The 23694-nt window shown below is 46.3% G+C and overlaps 1 protein-coding gene across 2 annotated transcripts; it reads left to right on the top strand.

The window, feature by feature from the left end:
* The first annotated feature begins 303 nt into the window (after positions 1–303).
* Positions 304–3424, top strand: KRTDAP (keratinocyte differentiation associated protein). 2 transcript variants are annotated; one of them, XM_047790827.1, is made up of 6 exons: positions 304–449; positions 1793–1831; positions 1922–1963; positions 2147–2191; positions 3003–3050; positions 3274–3424. In XM_047790827.1, the coding sequence occupies exons 1-6, from the start codon at positions 363–365 to the stop codon at positions 3310–3312; spliced, it is 300 nt and encodes a 99-aa protein (XP_047646783.1). In that variant the 5' UTR covers positions 304–362; the 3' UTR covers positions 3313–3424. The 2 variants fall into 2 exon arrangements, with proteins under 2 accessions (XP_047646783.1, XP_047646784.1); XM_047790828.1 differs by lacking the exon at positions 1922–1963.
* Positions 3425–23694: the final 20270 nt, after the last annotated feature.

Raw genomic sequence — 23694 nt, 5'->3', positions numbered from 1 at the left:
ATTATAAGAGAGGAACGAAAAGATGTAAGGAAAAGAGACAAAGACAAAAGGAGAGGTTGCTTGGGCGCCACTGCCAACCCCTCGGAGGGACAGGTCCAACCTGTCTGCATCTCAGCTCCATTTGCATGCAGAACCCCATTGCCGGCGCCCCTGCCCAGTGCCTGGAGCAGAATGTGAATTGAGAAACCCAAGGTAAGTGGGGAGTAGTCTCCACCCCCCCTCCCCAGAGCCCCGGGGGTGGGCGATGGGATCTGGGGGTGAGTCAGTGGGGTGGGGATCCCGTTTCTGCTCACAGCTGCCTCCCCGGGAATATAAAGGGCAAGTGGTGAGGCCTGGCCTCAGAGCGCCCCAAACCCGACACCATGAAGATCCCCGTTCTTCCCGCCATGGTCCTCCTCTCTGTCCTGGCGCTCCACTCGGCTCAGGGGGCTGCCCTGGGCGGGGCTGAGGTGAGCACGGCCCCTGGGTTCTCCCTCGCTGACACCTGTGAGCTCACTTACCCCTCAATTTCTTTACCTTCTGCCAGTTACTGATAAGTGGCTCTGGTCTTTGGGCAGGACCAGGGGCTGACTGGGGAGCTGGGACTCTGGGGAGAGGAGGAAGGGAGGAAGGAGACAGGCATCTCTGGGAAGACACATGGGGATGGAGAGGCTCCCGTCTCTGGGAGGGATGAGAAGGGTGAGGCAGAGGCTGCACATTCCGGAGGCGACGGCGACAGGGCCGAGCTTGGTCATCCGAGTTCAGTCCCCACCTTTGTTTTGTTTGCATCCCTGGGAATGGCGCCCAGGTGGCCAGAGGTGTCCTTTAGCCTCGGGCACAGCAAGATTAGCCTTAGGAGCCCATCTCCAGCCGGGAAATTTCCTGAGGTCGCTCTCCCCCGTCCTCACCCCACCACCTGTGCTGGAATTAAATGTCTTTGGTAGGGGTCCTGGACTCAACTGCTTACCATCCAAGCAAGTGATGTCAGAGGGCTGGCGGGGTCTCCGGGGAGGTGGCGCGGACTTGCCCCACCCGCGAGGGGACGGTCTGCATTCCACTCGACGGCCGCTAAGTGGGAAAATGTACCCAGTGTGGCCGGAGTCGAACAGTTTTCAAGAGAAACTGGAAATCTGATGTATGACTTCTTACCAATTAGAAATGTTTGATTCAAATGGAGAAACTAACAAGTCAAATTTTATTATGAGGTCTAAGCATGTGGGCTACCTCTTTGTGACTTCTGTTGTGGGAAGCAAGGAATAAGGGGCAAGGAAGCCCCCAACTGAGGTTACGAGGGTGACCAGAGGGGATGCACTGAGGTCTTAGGGGCTACCAGACGGGGGAGGGCCAGGGGGATTTGGGTTCTGGTGGCGCTAAATTCACAAAGTGTACCGACCTCCATCCGTCAAAGGCAGGCAGGGCCTCTCAGAAAAGCGGCCCCCAGCTGCATGCTAATCTCCCCTCCCAGCTCCACCGCTAAGCCTGGGTGTCTCAGGAACACCCCGAGGCAAGGGCAGGACAACACGAGCTTGTTTTTCTTGGGAGGGGTCCTCTTTCTCCACCCTTCCGCCTGCTGCCCACACGGGATGCGGGGCAGGGTCTCTGCCCACACACGCAGCCCCTCTCCCATCCCTTCTCGTCATCTGCATGTCTGCCAACCATCTGCCTCACTGGGACAGAGCGGGTTCGCTGAGGCCCCCCGGGGGTGGACAGTGGAACCGGCCTGAGGTGGGGGGCAGAGCTAGCAGAGAAGGTTGGGAAAGAGGGACTTGCCATCGTGTGATCATCTGGCCCCTTTCTCCCCTTCGCTCTCCAGGAAGAAACCACCGTGGACAACTACGAGGCAAAACCTGAGGTAAACACCTGCTTTCCACCTGTGACTGTGACCTCATCCCCTTTCTCATGTTCCTTAGTGACTTTCCTAATGCCTTGCTCCTTTGCCTAGGCCTTTAACGCCCAGTTCCTGAACGTTGACAAGTTGCGATCTGTGAGTTCGGTTCTCTAGCGCGCCCCCTCACCCCAAAGAGCCACATCCTCGGGGACATCAGTGCCTGGGTAGAGAGGCTGCAAAGCTGCCGCGGTCCCTCACCTTCCCCAGAGGACCAGGGGCTACGCTCTGTCTCCCCCGCCCCCTCCTCAGAACTGACCCTCTTCTGGTCTCTCTGCACAGGTCCTGAAGCCCGACGAGTTCCTGAACTGGCATGCCCTCTTTGAGGTACGTGCTGGGTGCCTCTTCTCTCCCGACTATTTGCCTGGGTAGTGACGACACATTCGAGTTCTAGCCCTTTTGGCTCTTTCCTGGGTTCTAGGAGGGAGTGAGTGCCCCACTTGGACGCTACCCGGTGGGAGACAGCGTCCCCGGGAGCCCGTCGTGACCACAGTTTATTTTCCTAACGTGGCAGTGGGGGAGCAGGCCCATCAAGTCAATCCCTGAAAAGGCAGAACTGAAACAGCCATGAGTTTACTTGAATCCCTTCAGCCTCTAGGAGGCTTAGTCAGTGACAGCGCTGGAGTCAGAGCTTGTGGGGCAGGGCCCCGCGCATGCTCGCCGTGTGCCTGCACGCGGGTGTCATCAGTCCTCTGAGCCGCGTTTCCTCATCTGTGATCTGGGGTGATGACAATACTGACATCAAAAGGTCACTTCGAGGAGTTCCTGTTGTGGCTCAGCGGGTTAAAAGCCCGACTAGTATCCATGAGGATGTGGGTTCCATCCCTGGCCTTGCTGTGAGCTGTGGTGTAGGCGCAGGCCGGCGGCTACAGCTCCAATTCGACCCCTAGCCTGGGAACTTCCATATGCCGAGGGTGTGGCCGTAAAAAAGAAAAAAGAAAAAAAGATTGCTGCAAAGACCAAACGAAATCATGACTTAAAGCAGTTAGTACGAGGCAAGTGCAGAGTAAGGGCTCCAGAAACAGGAGTTCTTACTGTGATTATAAATCGCTAACACCATCCCCACGACAGAGCTCGTTGGGCAAGTGCGCACGGATCCGTTCTCACCTGCCCTGAAACACATCTTTTCCCGTTTTAGACTATCAAAAGGAAACTTCCTTTCCTCAACTGGGATGCCTTTCCTAAGGTAAGAGGTGGCGGGGGTGAGGGAAAGAAGCCAGGCGCCGAGGGGGAGGGTGGGGAAGCCGAAGGACGATACTCCTTCGTTGGACCCAAACTAAGGGGCACAGCAGCTGCTCTATTTAGGGGATGGGAACTGAGACTGGGCAGAGGATTTCTTCCCACCACTGCCACACCCCATCCTGGGCTTCCTCAGGACGCCCGCCTGACCACACCCTCTCTCCCTCCAGCTGAAAGGACTGAGAAGCTCGACTCCTGATGCCCAGTGACCACTCCCTTAGAGGCCTGGCACTGCTGATACCCACGAGAGATGGGGCGGGTGTGGGATCTGGTCACCGTCCTCTAATCACTCAGGAAGGCCAATAAAATGTTTTCCAAACAGCTCCTGTATCTGCATCTTATCCTTATCCTGTCCTTATCCTACTAGGCTCTAGAAAGGGATTAAGATGGAGTGGGATCCAAGGATGGTAGGCAGAAATCTTGACTTCTGAGAGGGCAGCGAGTAGTGAGACAGGAGGAAGTGGGAAGGATGTATCAAGATGGCAAGATACCCCTTGCGTCTTGGCTCCTCAGTGCTGGCTGACACCCCCGAGGAGCACGAGGCTGTGAGCTGCCTGGTAAGTCCCCCAAGGAATCAAACCTGCTCCCTGAACTCCTGGCACCCTCTGTGACCTGCCTTCTGAGAACCTGATTCCTCTGGGGGTGGCAATTTGGCAGAGAGAGCTATCTGGAATCCAAGGCTCCGGACCCAGCTTAAATTATAAGAGCCCATCTGATTTTTTTTTTTTTTTTGGTCTTTTGTCTTTTTAGGGCCGCACTCATGGCACATGGAGGTTCCCAGGCAAGGGGGTCCAATCGGAGATACAGCTGCCGGCCTACACCACAGCCACAGCAACACAGGATCCGAGCTGCATCTGCGACCTACACCACAGCTCATGGCAACACCAGATCCTTAACCCACTGAGTGTGGCCAGGGATTGAACCCGAAACCTCATGGTTCCAGTCAGATTCATTTCCGCTGCGGGAACTCCTGATTTTTTTTTTTTAAATTATGTAGGTTATGAAGTTTTTGTTGGGGCTCAGCAGGCTAGGAACCTGACTAGTACCCATGAGGAGGCAGGTTCCATCCGTGGCCTTGCTCAGTGGGTTAAGGATCCAGCGTTGCCACAAGCTGTGGTGTAGGTCGCAGATGCAGCTCGGATCCCGAGTTCCTGAGGCTGTAGCATAGGCCAGCAGGTGCAGCTCTGATTCGACTTCTAGCCTGGAAACTTCCATGTGCTGCATGTGTGCCTCTAAAAATAAAACAGAAAAAAAGGAGAAGAAACAGGTAGGATATAAACAAAGAAAACGAGTGGTGTGACCCTGGGCCTTTCTCAGCCTCCTGTATCTGTGAAATTAATGTGGAAATAAACAAGAATGACCTTGAGGTGCTGTTATGGGGTCAAATGAGATAAAGTGTGTAAAGTGCTTTTCACAGGGCCAGGCATATAGTCTGTACTCAACAATCTCTACCCCGGGAGCTGCCTAAAGACTCGGATTCATTATCCACTCACTCACTCACTAATCCATCCATCCATTCATCCATCCATTCACTACAGAGGAATAGAAACATGGCATGGATTCAGCTTCGGTTCCTGCAGATGTTTTCGGTGTGGAATCCATGTACATACTCAATGTGCCGCCTCTGTGTACTTAAAATGTTGCATTAGTTGGGGTATTTCTGGTTTCTCTTAAAACTGGGAAAATGAGAGAACAATGGGCCCATGATTGGTTTAAATCCAAGTAACAGCTGCTCTCTTTGCACAGGACACGGTCTCCAGATCAGCAAAGTTCCATACTGCAGGTTTCACTTATTTACTTGCCTTTTGGCCTTGGGAACATCCAATGTTGCAAATTTTGGCCTGTAGCTTACTTGGGGAAGTGGACTACAAGGGAAATTAAACTTGTGTAAGAGGAAGAGAAACTTCCTTCCACTTTCTTAAGTTCTGTGGCTGGCCTAATAATTAAACTGATGAGAGACAGATTAACAGGAGAAAAACATACAAATTTAATTTTTTTTTTTTTTACATATACATGGTCGTCTTCAGACTGAAGAAGCCATTAGGCCGAAAGCTTATTTTATATACCTTACAAAAAAAAAAAAAAGGTAAATTGTAGGGATATGACGAAGCAAAGGAGCTTGGACTAGGGGCAATAAATTGTGGGCCAGTGACTAGGCAGCGTGTGAAGGGAACGAATGGAAGAGAAGGGTTATTTTAGTAGCTTTGTTTATACAGGCTGGAGTTGACTCCCAGTCTCTGATGATAAGAATGTTCCTCTCTTCCGGGCACAGGAGAGCATTTTCTCAAGGAAAAACTTACAATCCATATTTAGGTAGAAAGGGGAAGGTCAGACAGCCCTTCCTGTGTCTGCTGTTTCATAAGTATCTTCAGTTCAAAGTAATCAATGTGCCAAGATAATCAATATCCTAGAATATTTTGGGGTGGCGCGCTCTGAGTCCCTTCACTTGGTTCCTGCTTTCAAAGAGCTTAAAGTCTAGATGTACAAGACATGCTTATACCCGTCTTTCTGGTTAACCAACAATAAGAGACATGCACACACTACTGAGAAGTAACTTATAAATAGCATCATTAACAGAGAAGGAAAAAAGAGAAAACGGGTCAAATGCCCCAATCGATTAAAATATTTCGAAAAGACTGAACACTCATAAAGTGCATGATAGGGAAGGGCGTGGGGGAAGGAGGAGGGGAAGTCCGAGTAAGCCCCACTGGTTGGGCAGCTGGGTTCCCTAAGGGGAAGATGTATGTGAGTTATCACACCCAAGGCAAGGGTATTTCAGAGACAGAGCAGTTCTCAAAGCGCAGTCCTGGGATCAGCAGCATCAGAATCACATGAGAATTTATAAGAAACACAAATTACTTGGCTCCACCCCAGATCTACTAAATCAGAAGCTGGGGGTGGGGCCCAACAAATCCGTGTTTTAACAAGTTCTCTAGGTGTTTCTAATGGCTTGAGAACCACTGAGAAAAAAAGGAAAGGCAGAGAATGATTAATGTAAAGTTCAGGACAGTAGTTACCTGGTTGGTGGAGAAACCATCGCATGACAGGGAAGAGGCACGTGGAGGAGGAGGGAAGTGACAGAAGTCTTCTTTTGTTAGTGTTTTGCTTTTTTCCTTAAACATATTGCAGGGGAGGAAAAAACTTCTTTTCCTTCTACTCTTTTGGGTTCTTGGCTGGTTCTCTGTAACAAAAGATAGTTTAACCAGAGAAGAGCACACAAATGTATCCAGTGTAAGTTTTACACATGACACGGGAGCCTTAAGTAGATGAAGACCTGAGGGAGCAGTTCAACCTGTATGGTTTTAGTTTTGTTCTAGGTTGCATGAAGAGTGTGGAGTCATGGGAAAATGGGATAGGACAAAAGGGATACGAGCTCAGTGTGGTAAAGTCGGGAAACTTAGCAAGGTGTGTTCTTCTTGGGGTCCCCTCCGTCTTGGAGATGAGGATGATCCCCTCCTCTGGGTGCAGGGAGGGCACTTCTCACATGAGGGTCTTAGTACCTGGGAAGACCTTCCTCCAGAGAAGGTAGAGAGTCCTTTCTGCATCTATTGGCTAGAATTCCTTCAGCTTGAAATATTCAATATGCTAAGGCACCATATTTGGGGGTAGTGGGTCCTGAACCCCACTGATACACTTAAAAAAAATTTTTTTTAGGGCCACATCTAGGGCATATGGAGATTCCCAAGCTAGGGGGCCAATTGGAGCTGCAGCTGCCGGCCACAGCCACAGCATCGCCAGATCTGAGCCGCATCTGTGACCTACATCACAGCTCACAGCAATGCCGGATCCTTCACCCACTGAGCGAGGCCAGGGATCGGACTTGTGTCCTCATGGTTCCTAGTCGGATTCGTTTCCTCTGAGCCACGATGTGAACTCCCCACCACCAACATACATTTTATACACACTTATGTACACAGTAGTCCACAAGAGTATATTACCAAAATAAGAAAATGTCTTTGAGTAATTTGTGAGGGCTGAGGGGTTATAGAATAAAGAGATAATTTGAGTCCGGGAAGATGTAGACATGCTTGCGTAAGTAGGTGATGGATGTACTCCAAAGCAAATGAAACTGACAAAAATGTACCAACGTGAGGGAGATAATTCAGAGGATTCAAAGAGCACAAGATGAGAACCTGTTCTCTCTGGAGACTGTGGAAGGATGAGGAAGATGCCAAGAAGTAGCCATACTTTATACTTCATAAAAACAACAAATGCATTCTATGTGGACACCATGCCACTCATCAAAGAGGATGTAGAGATACGCTGAAATACGAAAAAAATCCCTAAGATACAGTAAAAAGGAAGTGGCAGAGCAGTGTGAATGCGTTTTTTTAAAAGATGGTACAAATATATGCTCTTATATGCATAAAGTATCTCTAGAATAAAATTCAAGAAGTGGTAGTGATCGCCTCTGGGGACTGATGTACTTTCACTGTGTGCCCTTTTGGATTTTACGGAATTTTTTTTTTTTTAACCATGTGCACTATTTCATATTCAAAAGGATAAATTAAAAAACCAAAACTCTAGGAGTTCCCCTCGTGGCTCAGTGGTTAACGAATCCGACTAGGAACCATGAGGTTGTGGGTTCGACCCCTGGCCTTGTTCAGTGGGTTAAGGATCCGGCGTTGCTGTGGTGTAGGCTGTAGATGCAGCTCGGACCCCGAGTTGCTGTGGCTGTGGTTTAGGCCGGCGGCTATAGCTCTGATTCGACCCCTAGCCTGGTAAAATCTATATGCCTCGGGAGCGGCCCAAGAAATGGCAAAAAAGACGAAAAAAACCCAAAAAACAAAAAACCCAAAGCTCTAAAAAAACAAACACACCAACAACCCCTCTGCATGTTAAGGTGGCAGGGCCTAGCCCATGAACTGGCCCACAGGAGGCACTTGTTACTGAGTGAATGAAATGGATTTCCCATACATTTCCCATACACTTTGGCTACTCAAAGTGTGGTCCTTGGACCAGCGGCATCACTTGGGCTTGTGAGAAAGCAGAATCTCGGCCCACACCAGAGCCAACCAAACAAAATATGCGTTTTAACATATGATTCAAATGAAGTTTGATACAATATAATACAATGAAGTTTGAGACTGCCTGAGGCTTTATGTCAAGTGCTACAGAATGCTTTCAAAGAGCTTCTGATCCAGCTGAAGATAGGCAGTGCACACTAGAAAGCCCTGGATACCACTAGAAAAGATGTGTTTAAATTCAGCAGGAGGGAGAATTTCTTTTGAGTCAGGGCGAAAAAACTAGGGGAGGTAACTTTTGAGCTAGGCGTTAAAGAATTCATAATAGGACTAAAAAAGAATAACAAACTCATTGGTTACCTTTAGAGACTGCTGGGAACCAATTCATTATTTTGAAAACTGCTAAATAAGGGGAATGGACCAGGCATTTATTCTCTTTCCTGTATGAAACGTACCTCCCGGCAAAACAAAAGTCTTTCTTTATACAAGGATTTGAAACTACTAAATGCAGAAGGAACAATAGAATTACAGAAACATCATTTTGCAAAACAAAAAGATAATGGGTCTAGGCTAGCACCAATGACCCCTAAAACTGTCAGGTGAAACACTGGCAGGGGAGGGGGAGAACTTTAGAATGTTGGATGAGGCTGACAATCTGTGAACCCCCAGATTCATACAAGGCGACAAGAAAGCTCAGGAGACCTACCTATGCAGAGCACCACCTATGAAGGCTAACTTGCCAAAAGTTAACCCCAAATAGAAACCTCTGGAATCTAGAACTACCAATTTGCAGGGAAAATAAGAACCTGGTAAAGGATTCTGTTAGATGGAAAATCAAAGTAGGAGCGAGAGGCCACACCCAAGACCTCAAGTGAGTTTTACTGACTAACGGATTGGCCAGGAGCACTGAGAGAGAATTTAGACTCCCCACCATTTAGGGAGCAGTTAGTTAGAGGGGAAAAGGGGCAGTTTCTATTTTTAGCACAGGTCTGTTCTTGGGCTAAGTCCGTATTCAAGGATTGGGGGAGGCAGTCTCCTTAGGAAGGTGGGTAATAGTTTGGGGTAGGGGTAGAGGGAAGTTGTAAAGGAGCATGAACTCGAAGGATAGTTTAAGTTGAACTGGCCTCCAAGACAGCTCATTGTTCTGGGGGAATCAGCCTTCTAGATTTTAAGTCTGATTAGAGTTTTGGTGGCGCCTAGTAAGTCATGTCTGATTCCCCACCTAAGAGATTGTAGAGAAGAAATTAGCAAACCCCCTTTGGCATTTCCCATTTCTTCAACAAAAATGCTGTAGGAAAAAAAGAGAAGAGGGGAAGGAACTTAAAAGATAAAAACAAATTTAAGGAGTGTATCCCTTAAACACAATGTATATAGATCTGGATGGCATCCTGATTTGAACAAATCAACTGAAAAAAAAAAAAGATTTATAAGATGAAGGAAAATTGGACAGGTTGACATTAAGAAATTTTTAAATTTTTTTGAGAGGTGTTACTTTGATCTCTTTAGGAATTTCAGAATTAGGAAGTCAAGAAATGAAGGACATTGGCTTTGGTTTGATTATTTTTTTCTCCTCACATAGCACCTAGCAGAGTTAGAAGCATACAGTAGGTGTGCAGCAAATATCTACTGATTGTTTTTCTACTAAATGTGCAAAGAGATGACTGTACAAATTGCTTCATATTCACAGAGTGTTTGTTTTTTCCCACCATGATCCATATCTAATTAGAAAATACTCAAACCTAAACTGAATTCTGGATAATAGAGACCTTGACAATTCACCCTTGAATTCTTTCCTGTTTTGTATTAACAATTTTTAATTTTTTTTTAAAATAAGGGAGTTCCCATGGTGGTTCAGTGGTTAATGAATCCTACTAGGAACCATGAGGTTGTGGGTTTGATCCCTGGCCTTGCTCAGTGGGTTAAGGATCTGGTGTTGCCGTGAGCTGTGGTGTAGGTTGCAGACAAGGCTCGGATCCCGCGTTGCTGTGGCTCTGGTGTAGACCGGCGGCTACAGCTCCGATTTGACCCCTAGCCTGGGAACCTCCATATGCCACGGGTGTGGCCCTAGAAAAAACAAAAAGACAAAAAAAATTTTTTTTGAAGCATACTTTGGAGTTCTCTGGTGGCTCAGTGGGTTAAGGGTCTGGCATTGTCAATACTGTGGCTCTGGTTACAGCTGTGGTGCAGGTTTGACCCCTGGCCTGGGAACTTCTGCAAATGCAGCCCCCCACCAAATAGCATACTTTCATAATTTTGGAGCAAGGGGGAGGACAGAGCATAAACACAGAACTGGTGGTGCAGGATACCGGATTGGGGACGCTGTAATTTAGCGGGGCTACAGTGTAGGTGCTGAAGGCTGGAAATGCAGGTTGGGTCAGATGATGGAGGGCCCTGAATACAGGCTGAGAAATTTCCACTCCATCCTGTGGTCAGTCCTGCAGGTGGTAACAACCACAGCCAAACTGTAACAACAGCCATTCTCATTTGGTTCTTATCACAAGCCAAGCTTTATATCAAGTGCTTTGCATACATTATCTCAGTTGATCCACATAACAAGGCTGTTGGTTGATCATTGTCTCCCTGTCGGAAATGAAGAAACTGAATCCCAGAGAGATGAAGTCATTGGTTTAGGCGCACACGGCCAGTACCTGGCAGAGACAGGATTAAACCCACATGGACCTATGACATTACCCCCACTTCAACTGGAGTTGTACAACCTTCATTTGCTTTCCAAACTGGGATTCTCTAGAAGATGTTGTGGGGCAAAATGCTTCCATTTCCTAAAGAAGTTTTCAGATCACTGCTGAGAATGATGGGCAGCTGCTGAAGGCGTTTCAGGCACTAGAGCCCAGTGGTTAGAATGCAAGTTTGAAAATTGGTCAGACCTGGCTTCAAATTCTGTTCCTACCACTTTACTAGCTATGTGGCCTCTGCATGGTCACTCTGTCGGGGCCTTAGTCTTATTCATCATTTGCAAAGTGGGAATAATACCAATACTTCATAAGAGTTAAGAAACACTCAATAAATGTTAGCCTAACATTCCAACTAACAAATGGCAGTTGTTATTATTACGAGCTCTATCTAACTCCAGTCAGATCGTGACTCAGACAGATTCCCACTTAGAGAGCTAATGTTCACAACTGCATGCACTTGCTCTCTTCCAAAAGACTGAGGAAACTAAAGCTCAGGTAAGTGAAGTGACTTTCCCAAGGGCACCCAGAGAGGAAGCAGTAGAGTCAGGTTTTGAATCCAGGTTCTGTTAGACTCCAAAGCCCTAGGAGTTTTTATTTTTATTTTTGGCCATGCCTGCGGCATGCAGAAGTTCTGGGGCCAGGGACCAAACCCATGCCACAGCTGTGACCCAAGTTGCTGCAGAGACAATCCTGGATCCTTAACCAGCTGAGACACCAGGGGACTTGCCCTAGAGCTTTTAATAACTTTAATTTCCTGTCCATAAGGCATAAAAAGAGCACCTACAATGGGTAAGATGTTGTGTTATTACTTTACATACAAAAGAGGCAGGTACCAGGATTCTCACAGCAGCAATGCTTGCAATAGCTCAATGGTGGAAACCTAAACGCCCATCGACAAGAGAATGACAAAATAAGATATGTCCATCGGTGGAAAGGTAGGTATCCAACAGTGAAAACGAGATAGAGTTACATATATCAACCAGGCTGAGGCTAAAAAAAATGTTAATTGAAAAAATGCAAGGAGTTCCCGTCGTGGCGCAGTGGTTGACAAACCCGACTAGGAACCATGGGGTTGCGGGTTCGGTCCCTGCCCTTGCTCAGTGGGTTAACGATCCAGCGTTGCCGTGAGCTGTGGTGTAGGTTGCAGACGCGGCTCGGATCCCAAGTTGCTGTGGCTCTGGCGTAGGCTGGTGGCTACAGCTCCGATTGGACCCCTAGCCTGGGAACCTCCATATACTGGGGGAGCGGCCCAAGAAATGGCAACAACAACAACAACAACAACAAAAAGACAAAAGACAAAAGACAAAAAAAAAAGAAAAAATGCAAGTTGTGAAATAGCTGTAGTGTGAGACCATTCATATAAAACCTAAAAACATGCAAAACAATACTATACATTTGTGGGTACCCCTCCTGGCAGTAAGCTTGTAAGCACTGGCGGGAAGGATTTCCACTAACTTGAGGATTGTGCTACCTCTGGAAGGGAAAGCAAATAGGAGCAAGAAAGGTATAATCAAGGTTTCAGCTCTATCTATAATGTTTTAGCTCTTAAAACAAGTCTGAAGCAAATAGGTAAAAATGTTAAGATGGATAAAACTGGGGGATGTATACAGCAGGTTTTGTTAGTATGGTCTTTCATATTTCTATGAATGTTTGACATGTTTCATAATAAAATATTTGAAAGCAACAACAATCAAGACACGTTAATTTCAACCTGCCCAAAGCTGTCCAGGCACGAGGGAGTTCCCAGGCTGACTTAGCACTCCTCATGCTGCCTCCTAAATACAGTGGCTCCTGAGAGCCTGGTCCGCTTCATTACAAACCCCCATATCTATGGCACTGTGGAGGCAGCCCAAGAACTTGGACAAATGAAATATCCTTAGATGCTTCTGAGAAGTGAACACAACAGGCCACCCTAGCCTCCTATGATGACCTCCCACAGCATTTCCTGACACCCAGCAGATAAACCTACAAAGAGATTTCTGCGTGCTCCTCCCCCAGATCAATGACAACCCAAACAAACAGAACTCCCCCGATCCTCTCGCACCAACGGACCCTTGCTGTGCCTCTCATGACCCTGAGTCTCCCAGACCGGAGTCTGGAGTAAGATTTTCCTCCGTGTCCCATACTACAGGGGACCCCTGTAGGGTCTACTCTCCTCTTAGACCCTCTCTCGCCCTTGGGGACACAGTCACCTCTCAGGAAAGCTCCTTCTTTTATGTTAAATCAGATCATGCCATCTTCCCACTCTTGGCTCTCCAACCATTTCCCACTACTTTCAGGATAAACCCTATAGACTTTACGATGGGCCTCTTTTCCTACCTCCCTGACTTCCCTGCTCATTCTGGTCCAGCCACTCAGCCTCGTTGGGGCTCCTCCAACAGGTCAACCTTGCTCCCTCTCCTCATGACTCATCTCCGCTTCCCTCGCTCCCTCGTTTCATTCAGCTCTCAAGATGATACCTCCTTCGTGAGACCTTCCCAGTCTCTTGATCTAATTCTGCTTTATTTCTTGTTACAGTCTTTATCACTAACAGAAATGTCTCTATTAATTTATCTTTGCAGTACTCAAGAGCTGCACTCCCCAGTGCAGCTACCCACCGTCCACTTGAAACGTGACTTGTCATTACTGAGATGTGGGGCAAGTATAAAACACATACTCGGAATTTTAAAGACATTCCAAAAAAAGAAAAAAAGAATGCAAGTAGCTCCCTAAGGTTTTCATATTCTATGTTGGAATAATATTTTGGATATATTGGGTTACAGGAAATATATTCAACATTAATTTCACTTATAGCACAGGGAAATCTACTCAATATCCTGAGATACCCTATATGGGAATGGATACGTACATATGTAAAACTGAATCACTCTGCTGTACAGCAGAAATTAATATAACATTCTAAATCTACAGCAATACCATTTTTAAAAAGTCAAAAAAATGAATTTCATTACTTCTTACTTTTTCAAAATCTGGCTACTGGAAACTTTTATTTTATTTTATTTATTTATTTATTTATTTATTTATTTATTTTGTCTTTTGTCTTTTTTGTTGTTGTTGTTGTTGTTGCTATTTCTTGGGCCACTCCCGCGGCATATGGAGGTTCCCAGGCTAGGGGTTGAATCGGAGCTGTTGCCACCAGCCTACACCAGAGCCACAGCTACGCGGGATCCGAGCCGAGTCTGCAACCTACACCACAGCTCACGGCAACGCCGGATCGTTAACCCACTGAGCAAGGGCAGGGACCGAACCGCAACCTCATGGTTCCTAGTCGGATTCGTTAACCACTGCGCCACGACGGGAACTCCTGGAAACTTTTAAATTACATATGTGGCTTATATCCGATTTCTTAGATAGAGCTGGTCTAGAATAAAGTCAGTCCTACAAAGACAGGGACTCTTTTACTCCTCCCTGTATCCCTAGCGTAGTTCCTGGCACACAGAAGGCACTCGATAAACATTTGTGAACTGAATGAAGAACCAGCCCCCTGGCCCATGCCTAAGCTTACATCTGGTCAGGCACAATCAAATCTCCTTCAGAGAGACCCAAATAATAGCTTCTTTGCATTCTCCTGAGAGGCCTCTCTCCAAGGTACTGGCCCTACAGTAACAACCCCAACCTCTCCCACAGCATGAACCTCCCTCTACACTCTTCTTTCAGTCTTCTTCAACAGGTAAGGAACCCTACCTTAAAAACCCCCAGCACCTCTCACTGGAGTCCCTGCATCATTCTTTTTTTTTTTTTTTTTTTTTCTTTTTGGGGCTGTACCTGCGGCACATGGAAGTTCCAGGCTAGGGATTGAATCAGAGCTGCATCCGCAACCTACAGCGCAGCTCACTGGCGACAGCAGATCCTGAACCCACTGAAGGGGCCAGGGATGAACCTGTAACCTCATGGATACTAGTCTGGTTTGTTGCCGCTGAGCCACAACGGGAGCTCTCAGTGCCTGCATTCTTGAAGCATGTGTGGCCACAGGGTCACTGTGATAAGCTCAACCGGAAACCCTCCTCCACCACGACAAACTTCACTCCCTGCAGTACACAGCACCCCTCATCACTCATTTCCAGTGTAGCATCAAGGATCAATGTCCAACCATCACTGGTGACCCGATGAAAAGATTCCTCAGGACTTGCAATGACCTCAGACCCCCCGTACAGCAGATTCTCAGGATAGCCCTCCTCCCTAATTCCTAACAGAACATCTGCAGCTCCTCCCCTATGGAAGCAGAAGCCAGGAAAACTAACTTTTGACTCCTTACATTATCTTCACATCAGATTTTTCAGAGTTACAGACAAAGGCTGACTGAATTGAGAAACCAAGACCTCATTCACCATGCCACTTAAAAATTGTCATTTTTAAGGCCACTTTGTCATTTTTTATAAATCAAGTCAATCACATTTTTCTGGCTATATTTTTGCATAATTAATTCAATGTAAACCTTTAAAACCTGGCAGGATTTTTGTAACACTTTGGTCTTGATTCATTTCTCAACAGACCTCAAAGAAACCTCTCAAGGTCCCCCCCTGACCTCAGAAAAGCCCTATCCAGCTCCCTCCTCACAAAGATCTTGCCCAGGAATAAATTCTCCTCCTTTGAGGCCCAGATTTACAGTTTTTTTTTTTTTTTTGGTCTTTTTAGAGCCACACCTGCAGCATATGGACGTTCCCAGCCACAGCAATGCAGGATCCTTAACCCACTGAGCGAGGCCAGGGATCGAACCCTCATCCTCATGGATGCTAGTCAAATTCATTTCCACTGAGCCACCATGGGAACTCCCAAACTTACAGTTTTTATTATCCCCCGTGGAGATGTCAATTTCTAGTTCCGACTCGGCTTCAAACACCAACGCTAAGTCCTCTTCTGGCTGCCCCCGCTCCACAGCCTGGAGGGACATATTAAAAGGAGGGACACCTCAGTCCCCCACCGGTGCGGAGGCGCTTCCCATCTCTCCTCATGCACTTCCGGTGGAAGCTCCCCTGCGCATGCTCCCTGGCTCTGGAGCGCCATCCTCCGCTGCTTTCTCACCCACTTATGGTTAAGATCCTGGCTGGCCCCCAAACCTGCAGCCGAAGTCCTCGCGTTCCTGTATCGACTGCGCTTTGGCACCGGAAGGCATTTTCAGGCCTCGCTTGAGGACCGCCTGGTCGTTTTTCACCAGGCAGGCGTGGAAGGGCACGTGCGCACGAGGGGGGTACTGAAAAGACGGGAAACCTGGGATGTAGTTTGAGGGATGTTGAGGCTCTGTCCTGAGTGGAGGCCTGTGATGCCCCAAACTTCCAAGCAGTGCTTAGCTCTTCAGAACCCAGAAGGCAGAGTGGAGGGATGGAAGAGGAGAACAACAACAAAAAGGTAAAATTTCTGTTTTTTATTTATTTATTTTTTAATTTTTGCTTTTTAGGGCTGCACCTGCCGGCACATGGAAGTTCCCTGGCTAGGGATCAAATTGGAGCTACAGTCGGCGGCCTGCGCTACAGCGACAGCCACAGCCACAGCCACAGCCATGCAGAATCCAAGCTTCGTCTGGGACCTACACCATAGCTCACACAACGCCGGATCCTGTAACCCACTGAGCGAGGCCAGGGATCAGACCCGCATCCTCATGGATACTAGTTGGGCTCCTTACTACTGAGCCACAATGGGAAATTACAAAATTTCTCTCTTTTAAAATCAATTACATGTTGGTTTAAATAAAATATATTATTTATGTTAATTCATCAGTTTCTTTTTACTTTTTTTTTTTGAAGAGGAAGAAAAAAATAGCTTTATTACTTTTTCAGGCAAAGGAGGCCACAGCAGGCGAATGCCCTAAAGACCATGCCCTCTCTTTTTACTACTTTTAATGTGGCTATTAGAAAGTTTAGGAGTTCCCATCATGGCGTAGAGGAAACGAATTCGACTAGAAACCGTGAGGTTGTGGGTTTGATCCCCAGCCTCGCTTAGTGGGTTAAGGATCAGGCGTTGCCATGAGCTGTGGTGTAGGTGGCAGACGTGGCTCGGATCTGATGTGACTGTGGCTGTGGCTGTGGTGTAGACCGGTAGCTGTAGCTCCGATTAGACCCCTCGCCAGGGAACCTCCATATGCTAAAAAGCAAAAAACAAAAAACTTTAAAACTTTAAAACGGCTTACGTTTTATTTCCATTGGACAGTGCTAGTTGATATAAGGATACACTGCAAGGGTCCTAGCCCAGTGACCGACATGTTAAAAAAATGTCTGATAAATTTTCTAAACATATCTTTACAGATTGCTTCTTTGTGAAAAGCTTTCTGCTGGTTGCTGAGGATGCAGCCATGGGAAAAAAAAAAGAACTGCCCTGTGGCACTCAGCTCTAACCAGGGAGACAGACAATAGGTAAGTGAAGGCACTTTCAGATCATGATAAATACTGGAAAAGAAGCAAAACAGGGGCAGTGGAACAGCAGGAACTGACAATGTCTCTTTAATGAAGGTGTCAAGGAAGACCTCTGAGCTGGTAGCATTTGAGCTGAGACCTGAAAGCCCTGGGCAGGAGGTCCAGGCAGAGGGAACAGACTTTGCAAAAGCCTTCAAGTAGGATTGAAGCTTCTATAATTGAGGAACAGAAAAGAGCTCTTGTGCTCAGGAAAATGGTAGTAGGAGGTAAATCTTCAGAGGTGGAGGTGTGGTGGCTGGCAGGTCACAAGGGCCTAGTAGGCTGTGGTCATTACTATTTGAATTTTGACAGGAAACTTTTGCAGCTGTCTCCACCCAGTTCTTGCAATGAATTAAGCCGTCACACTCTAAGGCATCCATTGCATGTCATGAGTTAGGTCATCTCCTATTGTATTAGAGAGAGAATGATATTAGTCAGTATCATCCTTAGGAAAGTGGAGAAGAAGACTCACTCATACCATTCTCTGTGTGCCTTAAGCCTCTGCCAAGACACTGAGAAAGGCAGAGTGAGAGGATATTTAACAAAAGAATTGAAAAAGATCGCTCTGACTGCAGGGTAGAGAGTGGATGGAATAGGGGCCAGGAAACAGGAATGGAAGCATGGAGCACTGCACAGTGGCTCAGATGAGCAGTGGCAGTGCCTTCCACTGGTGCTGCAGCCGCTTGGTGAAAAGTGAGTATGTATTTTGGAAGCTGGAACCAACTGGACCCGATGGATTAGACGCCGAGAAGAAAAGGAGAGAGGAAGGAGTCAAGAGAATGTTTGGCCTTAGCAGCTGGGTGGGTACCAGTAGCGTGTATCGTGATTTGGATTCTAGTCCCAATTCTGCTGGGTGACTCTGGTCAAATAAGTGACTTACTGTCTGCTGAGCCTCAGTTTTCTCAGCTGTACCATGGGGGTTTCTGTGGCGGTTTGCATAGGTCTGGCACGTGGTAAACACTTAAGCTGTTGCTGTTATCACCGTGATCATTCCTGCACAACTAGCACACCGACGCAGGTAAAAGCAACGGCTCTGAAACCAGTCAGACTTGAGTTGAGTCCCGGCATTGTCATGTGACCTTGGCAAGACCGATCATATCTTGGAGCCCCAGGTTCCTCTTCTGTAAAAGGGGTTAATGATGGTGTCCTCCCTCCAGACACAGTTGTGAGGATTCAGTGAGTCTTGAATATGAAGTGCTTTACCCTGGGTGTAGGACATAGCAATTGCTCAGTAAACAGGGCCTAAGTACTAGAGTAATTTGACTTTCTTCTGTGTGTGTATTTGGGGAGCAGAATTATTACTTATCTTTGTAGTTTTTATGAAGTGCTCATTAGGAAAATGCAAACAGTACAGAATTATATAAAGTAACCGTTGAAAGCTGACCTACTTCCCATCCCTCTGACTCCCTAAGGAGCAGCTCTTGGCTGTTGCATAGCCTTTCCGAATTTCACACAGAGGCGCCTTTGTGCATGCGAGTTATGTTCCTCTCTGAGCACTCAGGCTCCAAGTCATACAGACCCAGGTTCTAGTCCTGCCCTTACCCCTCACTTGCTGTGAGATATTGGGGAAGATATTCAACAATCTAAGTCTCAATTTCTCTTTTTGTGAAAGGAAAAGCCGTGGCAGTATCAACACTGTGGTTTGGTAAGGAGGTGCTGAATAGTGACTACAGAGGGATTAGCATTGTGACTGTGTGTTTGGTGGTCTCAGGACAATTAGCTGCTCTCATTATATGTACTTATTTTAGCATAATGAATAGTGTTGTTTTCTTTATGCATTCTGCAGCTGTTTTTTTTCTCTCTTTTTTTTAATGTTAGAAAGATTTAATTTCTCTTTATTGAGGTAAAATTGGTGTATAAATATAAATTTCAGGTGCATAGCATTATAACTTTTCATTTGTGTATACTGCAAAGTCATCACCACCATAAGTGCAGCTACCATCTATCGTCATACTGTTGATTCTGCATCTGTTTTTGTAGCTTAGTAAGGTGTCTTGAGCCTCTTTCTACACCGAGACTCATCTTTATTTGATGCAAGATTAAGGAGGTGGACCCCTTGCCAACTCCTCATCCGTCAGTTTCTGCTCCTGAGAGGTTCCCAGCTGCATGTGAGGAAAAGAGGCCACAGCCTCTGTGGTGTTTGGGCCTCTTAGGCTTTGGAGGCAGGTAATAACCATGTCTACCCAGGAGGTGGCAGCCGATTCAAGAGAGGACAGCAGGTAGCACAAGGCAAGTGTGAGGCCCTTACAGCCTTTTACCTCTCTGACTGGTGCCCTTGGGACTTGCTGTGACTTCTGAGTTTGCATCTTGTTTCCTGCAAGGGGGCCGCATCCCTGAGTTCCCTTTTCACTAGGGAGCCTCAGGCAGAGATCACACTGTCCAGAGACCAAGCTAGTCTTAGATCTTTGTCATTGTTGTACAGAACCTACTGTCTCTGGTATTTTGTACTGGCTCTGTGATTATAACACATTTTTTTTTTTCCCTTTCATTTGCCTCCTCTCTTTTATGGAGAGAGTCTATTAGCTATGGTAGATGGTTATTTTCTTCCCACCTCTCTCCCACTGTATACCTACTGCTCTCTTATTCTAGAACCTATTCCCCCTTCTTCCAGAATCTAAGCCCCCTCCTAGCACCAACCTCTTCTCGGTACTCTACTCATGCAAACAGTCCTACTTTTCTTCTTTTTTCTGCTCCAACCATGTTACAAAACTCAGGCATCCTCCTTGCTCACAGGTTCTTGGATTACTTACCCATGCCTGTATCTGTTTTCCTTTTTATGAGAGACCTTGTCTGGGATTCTTGAGGACCATTTCTTTGAGAGGTGACAAATTTTAAAATTTGTATTTGCAGCTGGAGAGGGTGTGGAGAAAAGGGAGCCCTCCTACACTGTCGGTGGGAATGTAAATTGGTACACCCACTGTGGAGAACAGTATGGAGGTTCCTCAGAAAACTAAAAATAGTTACCCTATGATTCAGCAATCTCACTCCTGAGCATATATCTGGGAAAGATTAAAACTTTTAATTCAAAAAGATTAATGCACACCAGTCTTCATAGGAGCACTACCTACAAAAGCCAAGACATAGAATGTGCATCAACAGAAGAATAGATAAAGAAAATGTGGTGTATATATATGCAGATATATATTTTACATACTATATATATAGTATGTAATATTACTCAGCCATTAAAAAGAATGAAATAATGCCTTTTTCAGCAACATGGATGCAACTAGAGATTATCATGTTAAATGAAGTAAGTCAGACAGAGAAAGACAATGCTGTCACTTACATGTAGAATCTAAAAAGATGATAGAGGAGTTCCCGTCGTGGCGAAGTGGTTAACGAATCCGACTAGGAACCATGAGGCTGCGGGTTTGGTCCCTGCCCTTGCTCAGTGGGTTAACGATCCGGCGTTGCCGTGAGCTGTGGTGTAGGTTGCAGACGTGGCTTGGATCCCGAGTTGCTGTGGCTCTGGCGTAGGCCGGTGGCTACAGCTCCGATTTGACCCCTAGCCTGGGAACCTCCATATGCTGGGGGAGCGGCCCAAGAAAATGGCAAAAAGACAAATAAATAAATAAGTAAATAAAAACATGATAGAAATGACGGACTTATTTACGAAACAGAAACAGACTCACAGATATAGATTCATAGATATAGAAAACAATCTTACAGTTACTGTTGCTGAAACTCTGTCCCCTGGTGCCAAATACAAATGTGGAGACAGAGTTTTGGGTCACAGCAGGGTAATGCTTTAAAGACTGTGCCCCACCTTAGGAGAGATTGGGAGGTGGTTTTATAGTTTGGGGAGTGAAAAATAGGGCCACAGATAAGGATCAGAGTGGAGGCAAGCTTTCATTCTTTTCAAAACTGCTGCTCAGTGGTCTAGTGGTCTTCTTTCTGTAATAAAGAATGCTTCATTAACATCTTCCATTTGTTGGGGGTTTTAATTTTACAGAAGAACTCAAAGATGTTGTTATCTGCATTCCTTGAGGAGGGAGGGACCAGGATCCTGTCCCAAGGATGCACTATTGTTTCTTGACTGCTCCTCCCTAGTCTCTGCATCCCCTCCCTTCCCTGATTAGCAGCTTTTTTTCCCCATAGCATATGGAGGTTCCCAGGCTAGGGTTGAATTGGAGCTGTAGCTGCTGGCCTACACCACAGCCACAGCAACCTGGGATCTGAGCTTCGTCTGTGACCTACACCACAGCTCATGGCAAGGCCGGATCCTTTAAACCACTGAGCGAGGCAAGGGATCAAACCCGCATCCTCATGGATATTAGTTGGGTTTGTCACTGCTGAGCCACAACGGGAGCTCCTAGCAAATGTTTGAACCTGCCCTTCAGAATTCAGGGAAGGCTGAAGTTTACTCCCTAAAAACAGAAAATGGAGGCCACAGAAAAGCTTCTGTGCCCAGGAGCCCACAGGGCCCTGTTTGGTTTCATTACCAAAGGGGATGTTGGTAAGGAATAAATTAGGAGTTTGGGGTTAACATATACACACTACTATACATAAAATAGATAACTGACAAGGATCTACTGTATAGCACAGGGAACTATATCCAGTATGTCAGAACCAATAATGGAAAAGAATCTGAAGAAGAATAACTCTACACCAGAAACTAATACAACATTGTAAATCAATTATACTTAAAATAAAATTTTTTTTTAAAAAAAGTCTTATTTGCAGAGGAAATGATTATTTGCCAGACCAATGACAGTGGCATGGGCTAAATAGTCAGGAACAAGGTTGGTGATTTCTTTGGCACAGGAGAGTTCTTGGCAAGGATCATAATAATATTAGGACTAATAATAATCTATATCTGTTTGGCTTATGAGCTGTTGTCAGGATTAAATGAGATGAGATTCTGAAACCACTTTATATCATGTGAAACATCTTATAACTTGTTAGGTATCATTAGTCAGCAAAAACACCCACATCCTACCCACACTGTAGCAGGAAGAACACTGGATGGAAAGTCAAGAGACCTGGGTCTCCTACCAACTCGTTGAGAGTGAGTAGCAAATTTCCTTCTCCAGGGAACTGATTCATTCATTTGTTAAACACCTGCCTGTGTCAGTAATGGTTCTGAGTGCTGGGGAAGCGTAGGTCACCCAAACAGGCAAGATATCCTGGAAGCCACATTCAAGAGGGGAAGACATGATAAACAAATAAATAAGCCAATAGCAATAATAAAGAAGAAATACTGGAGGCTAATGATGGTGGATTAAATACTTGTGTTTCCTTTGGGTGCCTCCTGAAATCACTCTGTATTGACAGTAAGAGATCTTTTAAAAAAGGCACTAGACCCATAAGGACAGGGAGAAGAGGCTGCAATGCCACGAAAACTTTCGAGGCAGGAAAGCAGATGAATGAATGGTAACTAAGTGGTAACGGATGTTGGAAGACCTATGAACGTTGAATTCCAAACCAGTAGTGGCAAAAGCCAAGACTCAACCAAGCTTCTACCACAGAGCCCACGGAAGGCTTGTGAACTGGTGGCAAGTGGGACCTCTGGAAATGAGGGTGAAAGGCAGGCTGGGGGTGAAAGGCAGGCTGACATAAGGAAGATTGGTTGAAAGTTTATTTGAAAAGAGCCCCCAGATCTCTTCCCCAGTTTCTTGATGTGAGGCAACTGCTCCTCACCAGGAAAAGATTGAAATGTTATCCTCTGGAGAAGAGAACACAGAGGGTCTTTGGGTTACGGGATACCATATACAGGTGGAAGAGGGAGCAAGGTAATGTAAATCAGAGATTAAAAGAATGCTACATGTTGAGACCTCCCAGCTGTCTTTTCCCTCTGACTCCTAAATTTCTAGCAGTCCAACATTTTTTCTTAAGAAATTTGGTCAGCCCAAGAAGAAAACCCCTAAGTATTTTTTTTTTTCTATTTATGGCCACACCTGCAGCATATGGAAGTTCCCAGGCTAGGGGTTGAATCAGGGCTGCAGCTGTGGTCTGTACCACAGCCATGGCAACACTGGATCTGAGCAGCCTCTGCAACCTACACTGCAGCTTGCAGCAATGCCAGACCCTTAACCCACTGAGTGAGGCCAGGGAGCAAACCAGCATCTTCGCAGAGACAACTTCAGGTTCTTAACCCACTGAGCCACAACAGGAACTCCAAAAAACCCCTAAGGGTTGACATTGGAGATTCCCCAGCTAAGTGACCCAGCTGAAGTGCTCTACAGTGAAGTCTAACTTATGTGCTCACAGCCTTCATTCATTATTTAATACCTGTGGAAGTCAGCTTCCAAGACCACAGACAGTGATTCCACATCCTTGTATTCATACTTTTGTAAAATCCACTCTCCTTTTCAAAATGGGCTGAGGAAAAATGATGGAAGATCTCTTTGAAGGTTAGGTTTATAAAAAGATTGCCTTCTTCTTGTCCTCTTGCTTTCTTGCTTGTTCTCATGGAAGCCAGTTGCCCAATGGAGAGGCCCACATGGTAAGAACTGAGGAAGACCTCCATCCCATAGCCAGCAAAGAGCCAAGGTCTTCAGTTCAAAAGCCCTCAAAGAACTTAATTCTGCCAACAACCACATTTT

This window comes from Phacochoerus africanus, chromosome 8 (genome assembly GCF_016906955.1).
Source record: "Phacochoerus africanus isolate WHEZ1 chromosome 8, ROS_Pafr_v1, whole genome shotgun sequence".
Lineage (NCBI taxonomy): Eukaryota > Metazoa > Chordata > Mammalia > Artiodactyla > Suidae > Phacochoerus > Phacochoerus africanus.
The sequence above is the reverse complement of the archived record's forward strand: the minus strand, read 5'-3'. Positions and strand labels throughout refer to the sequence as shown.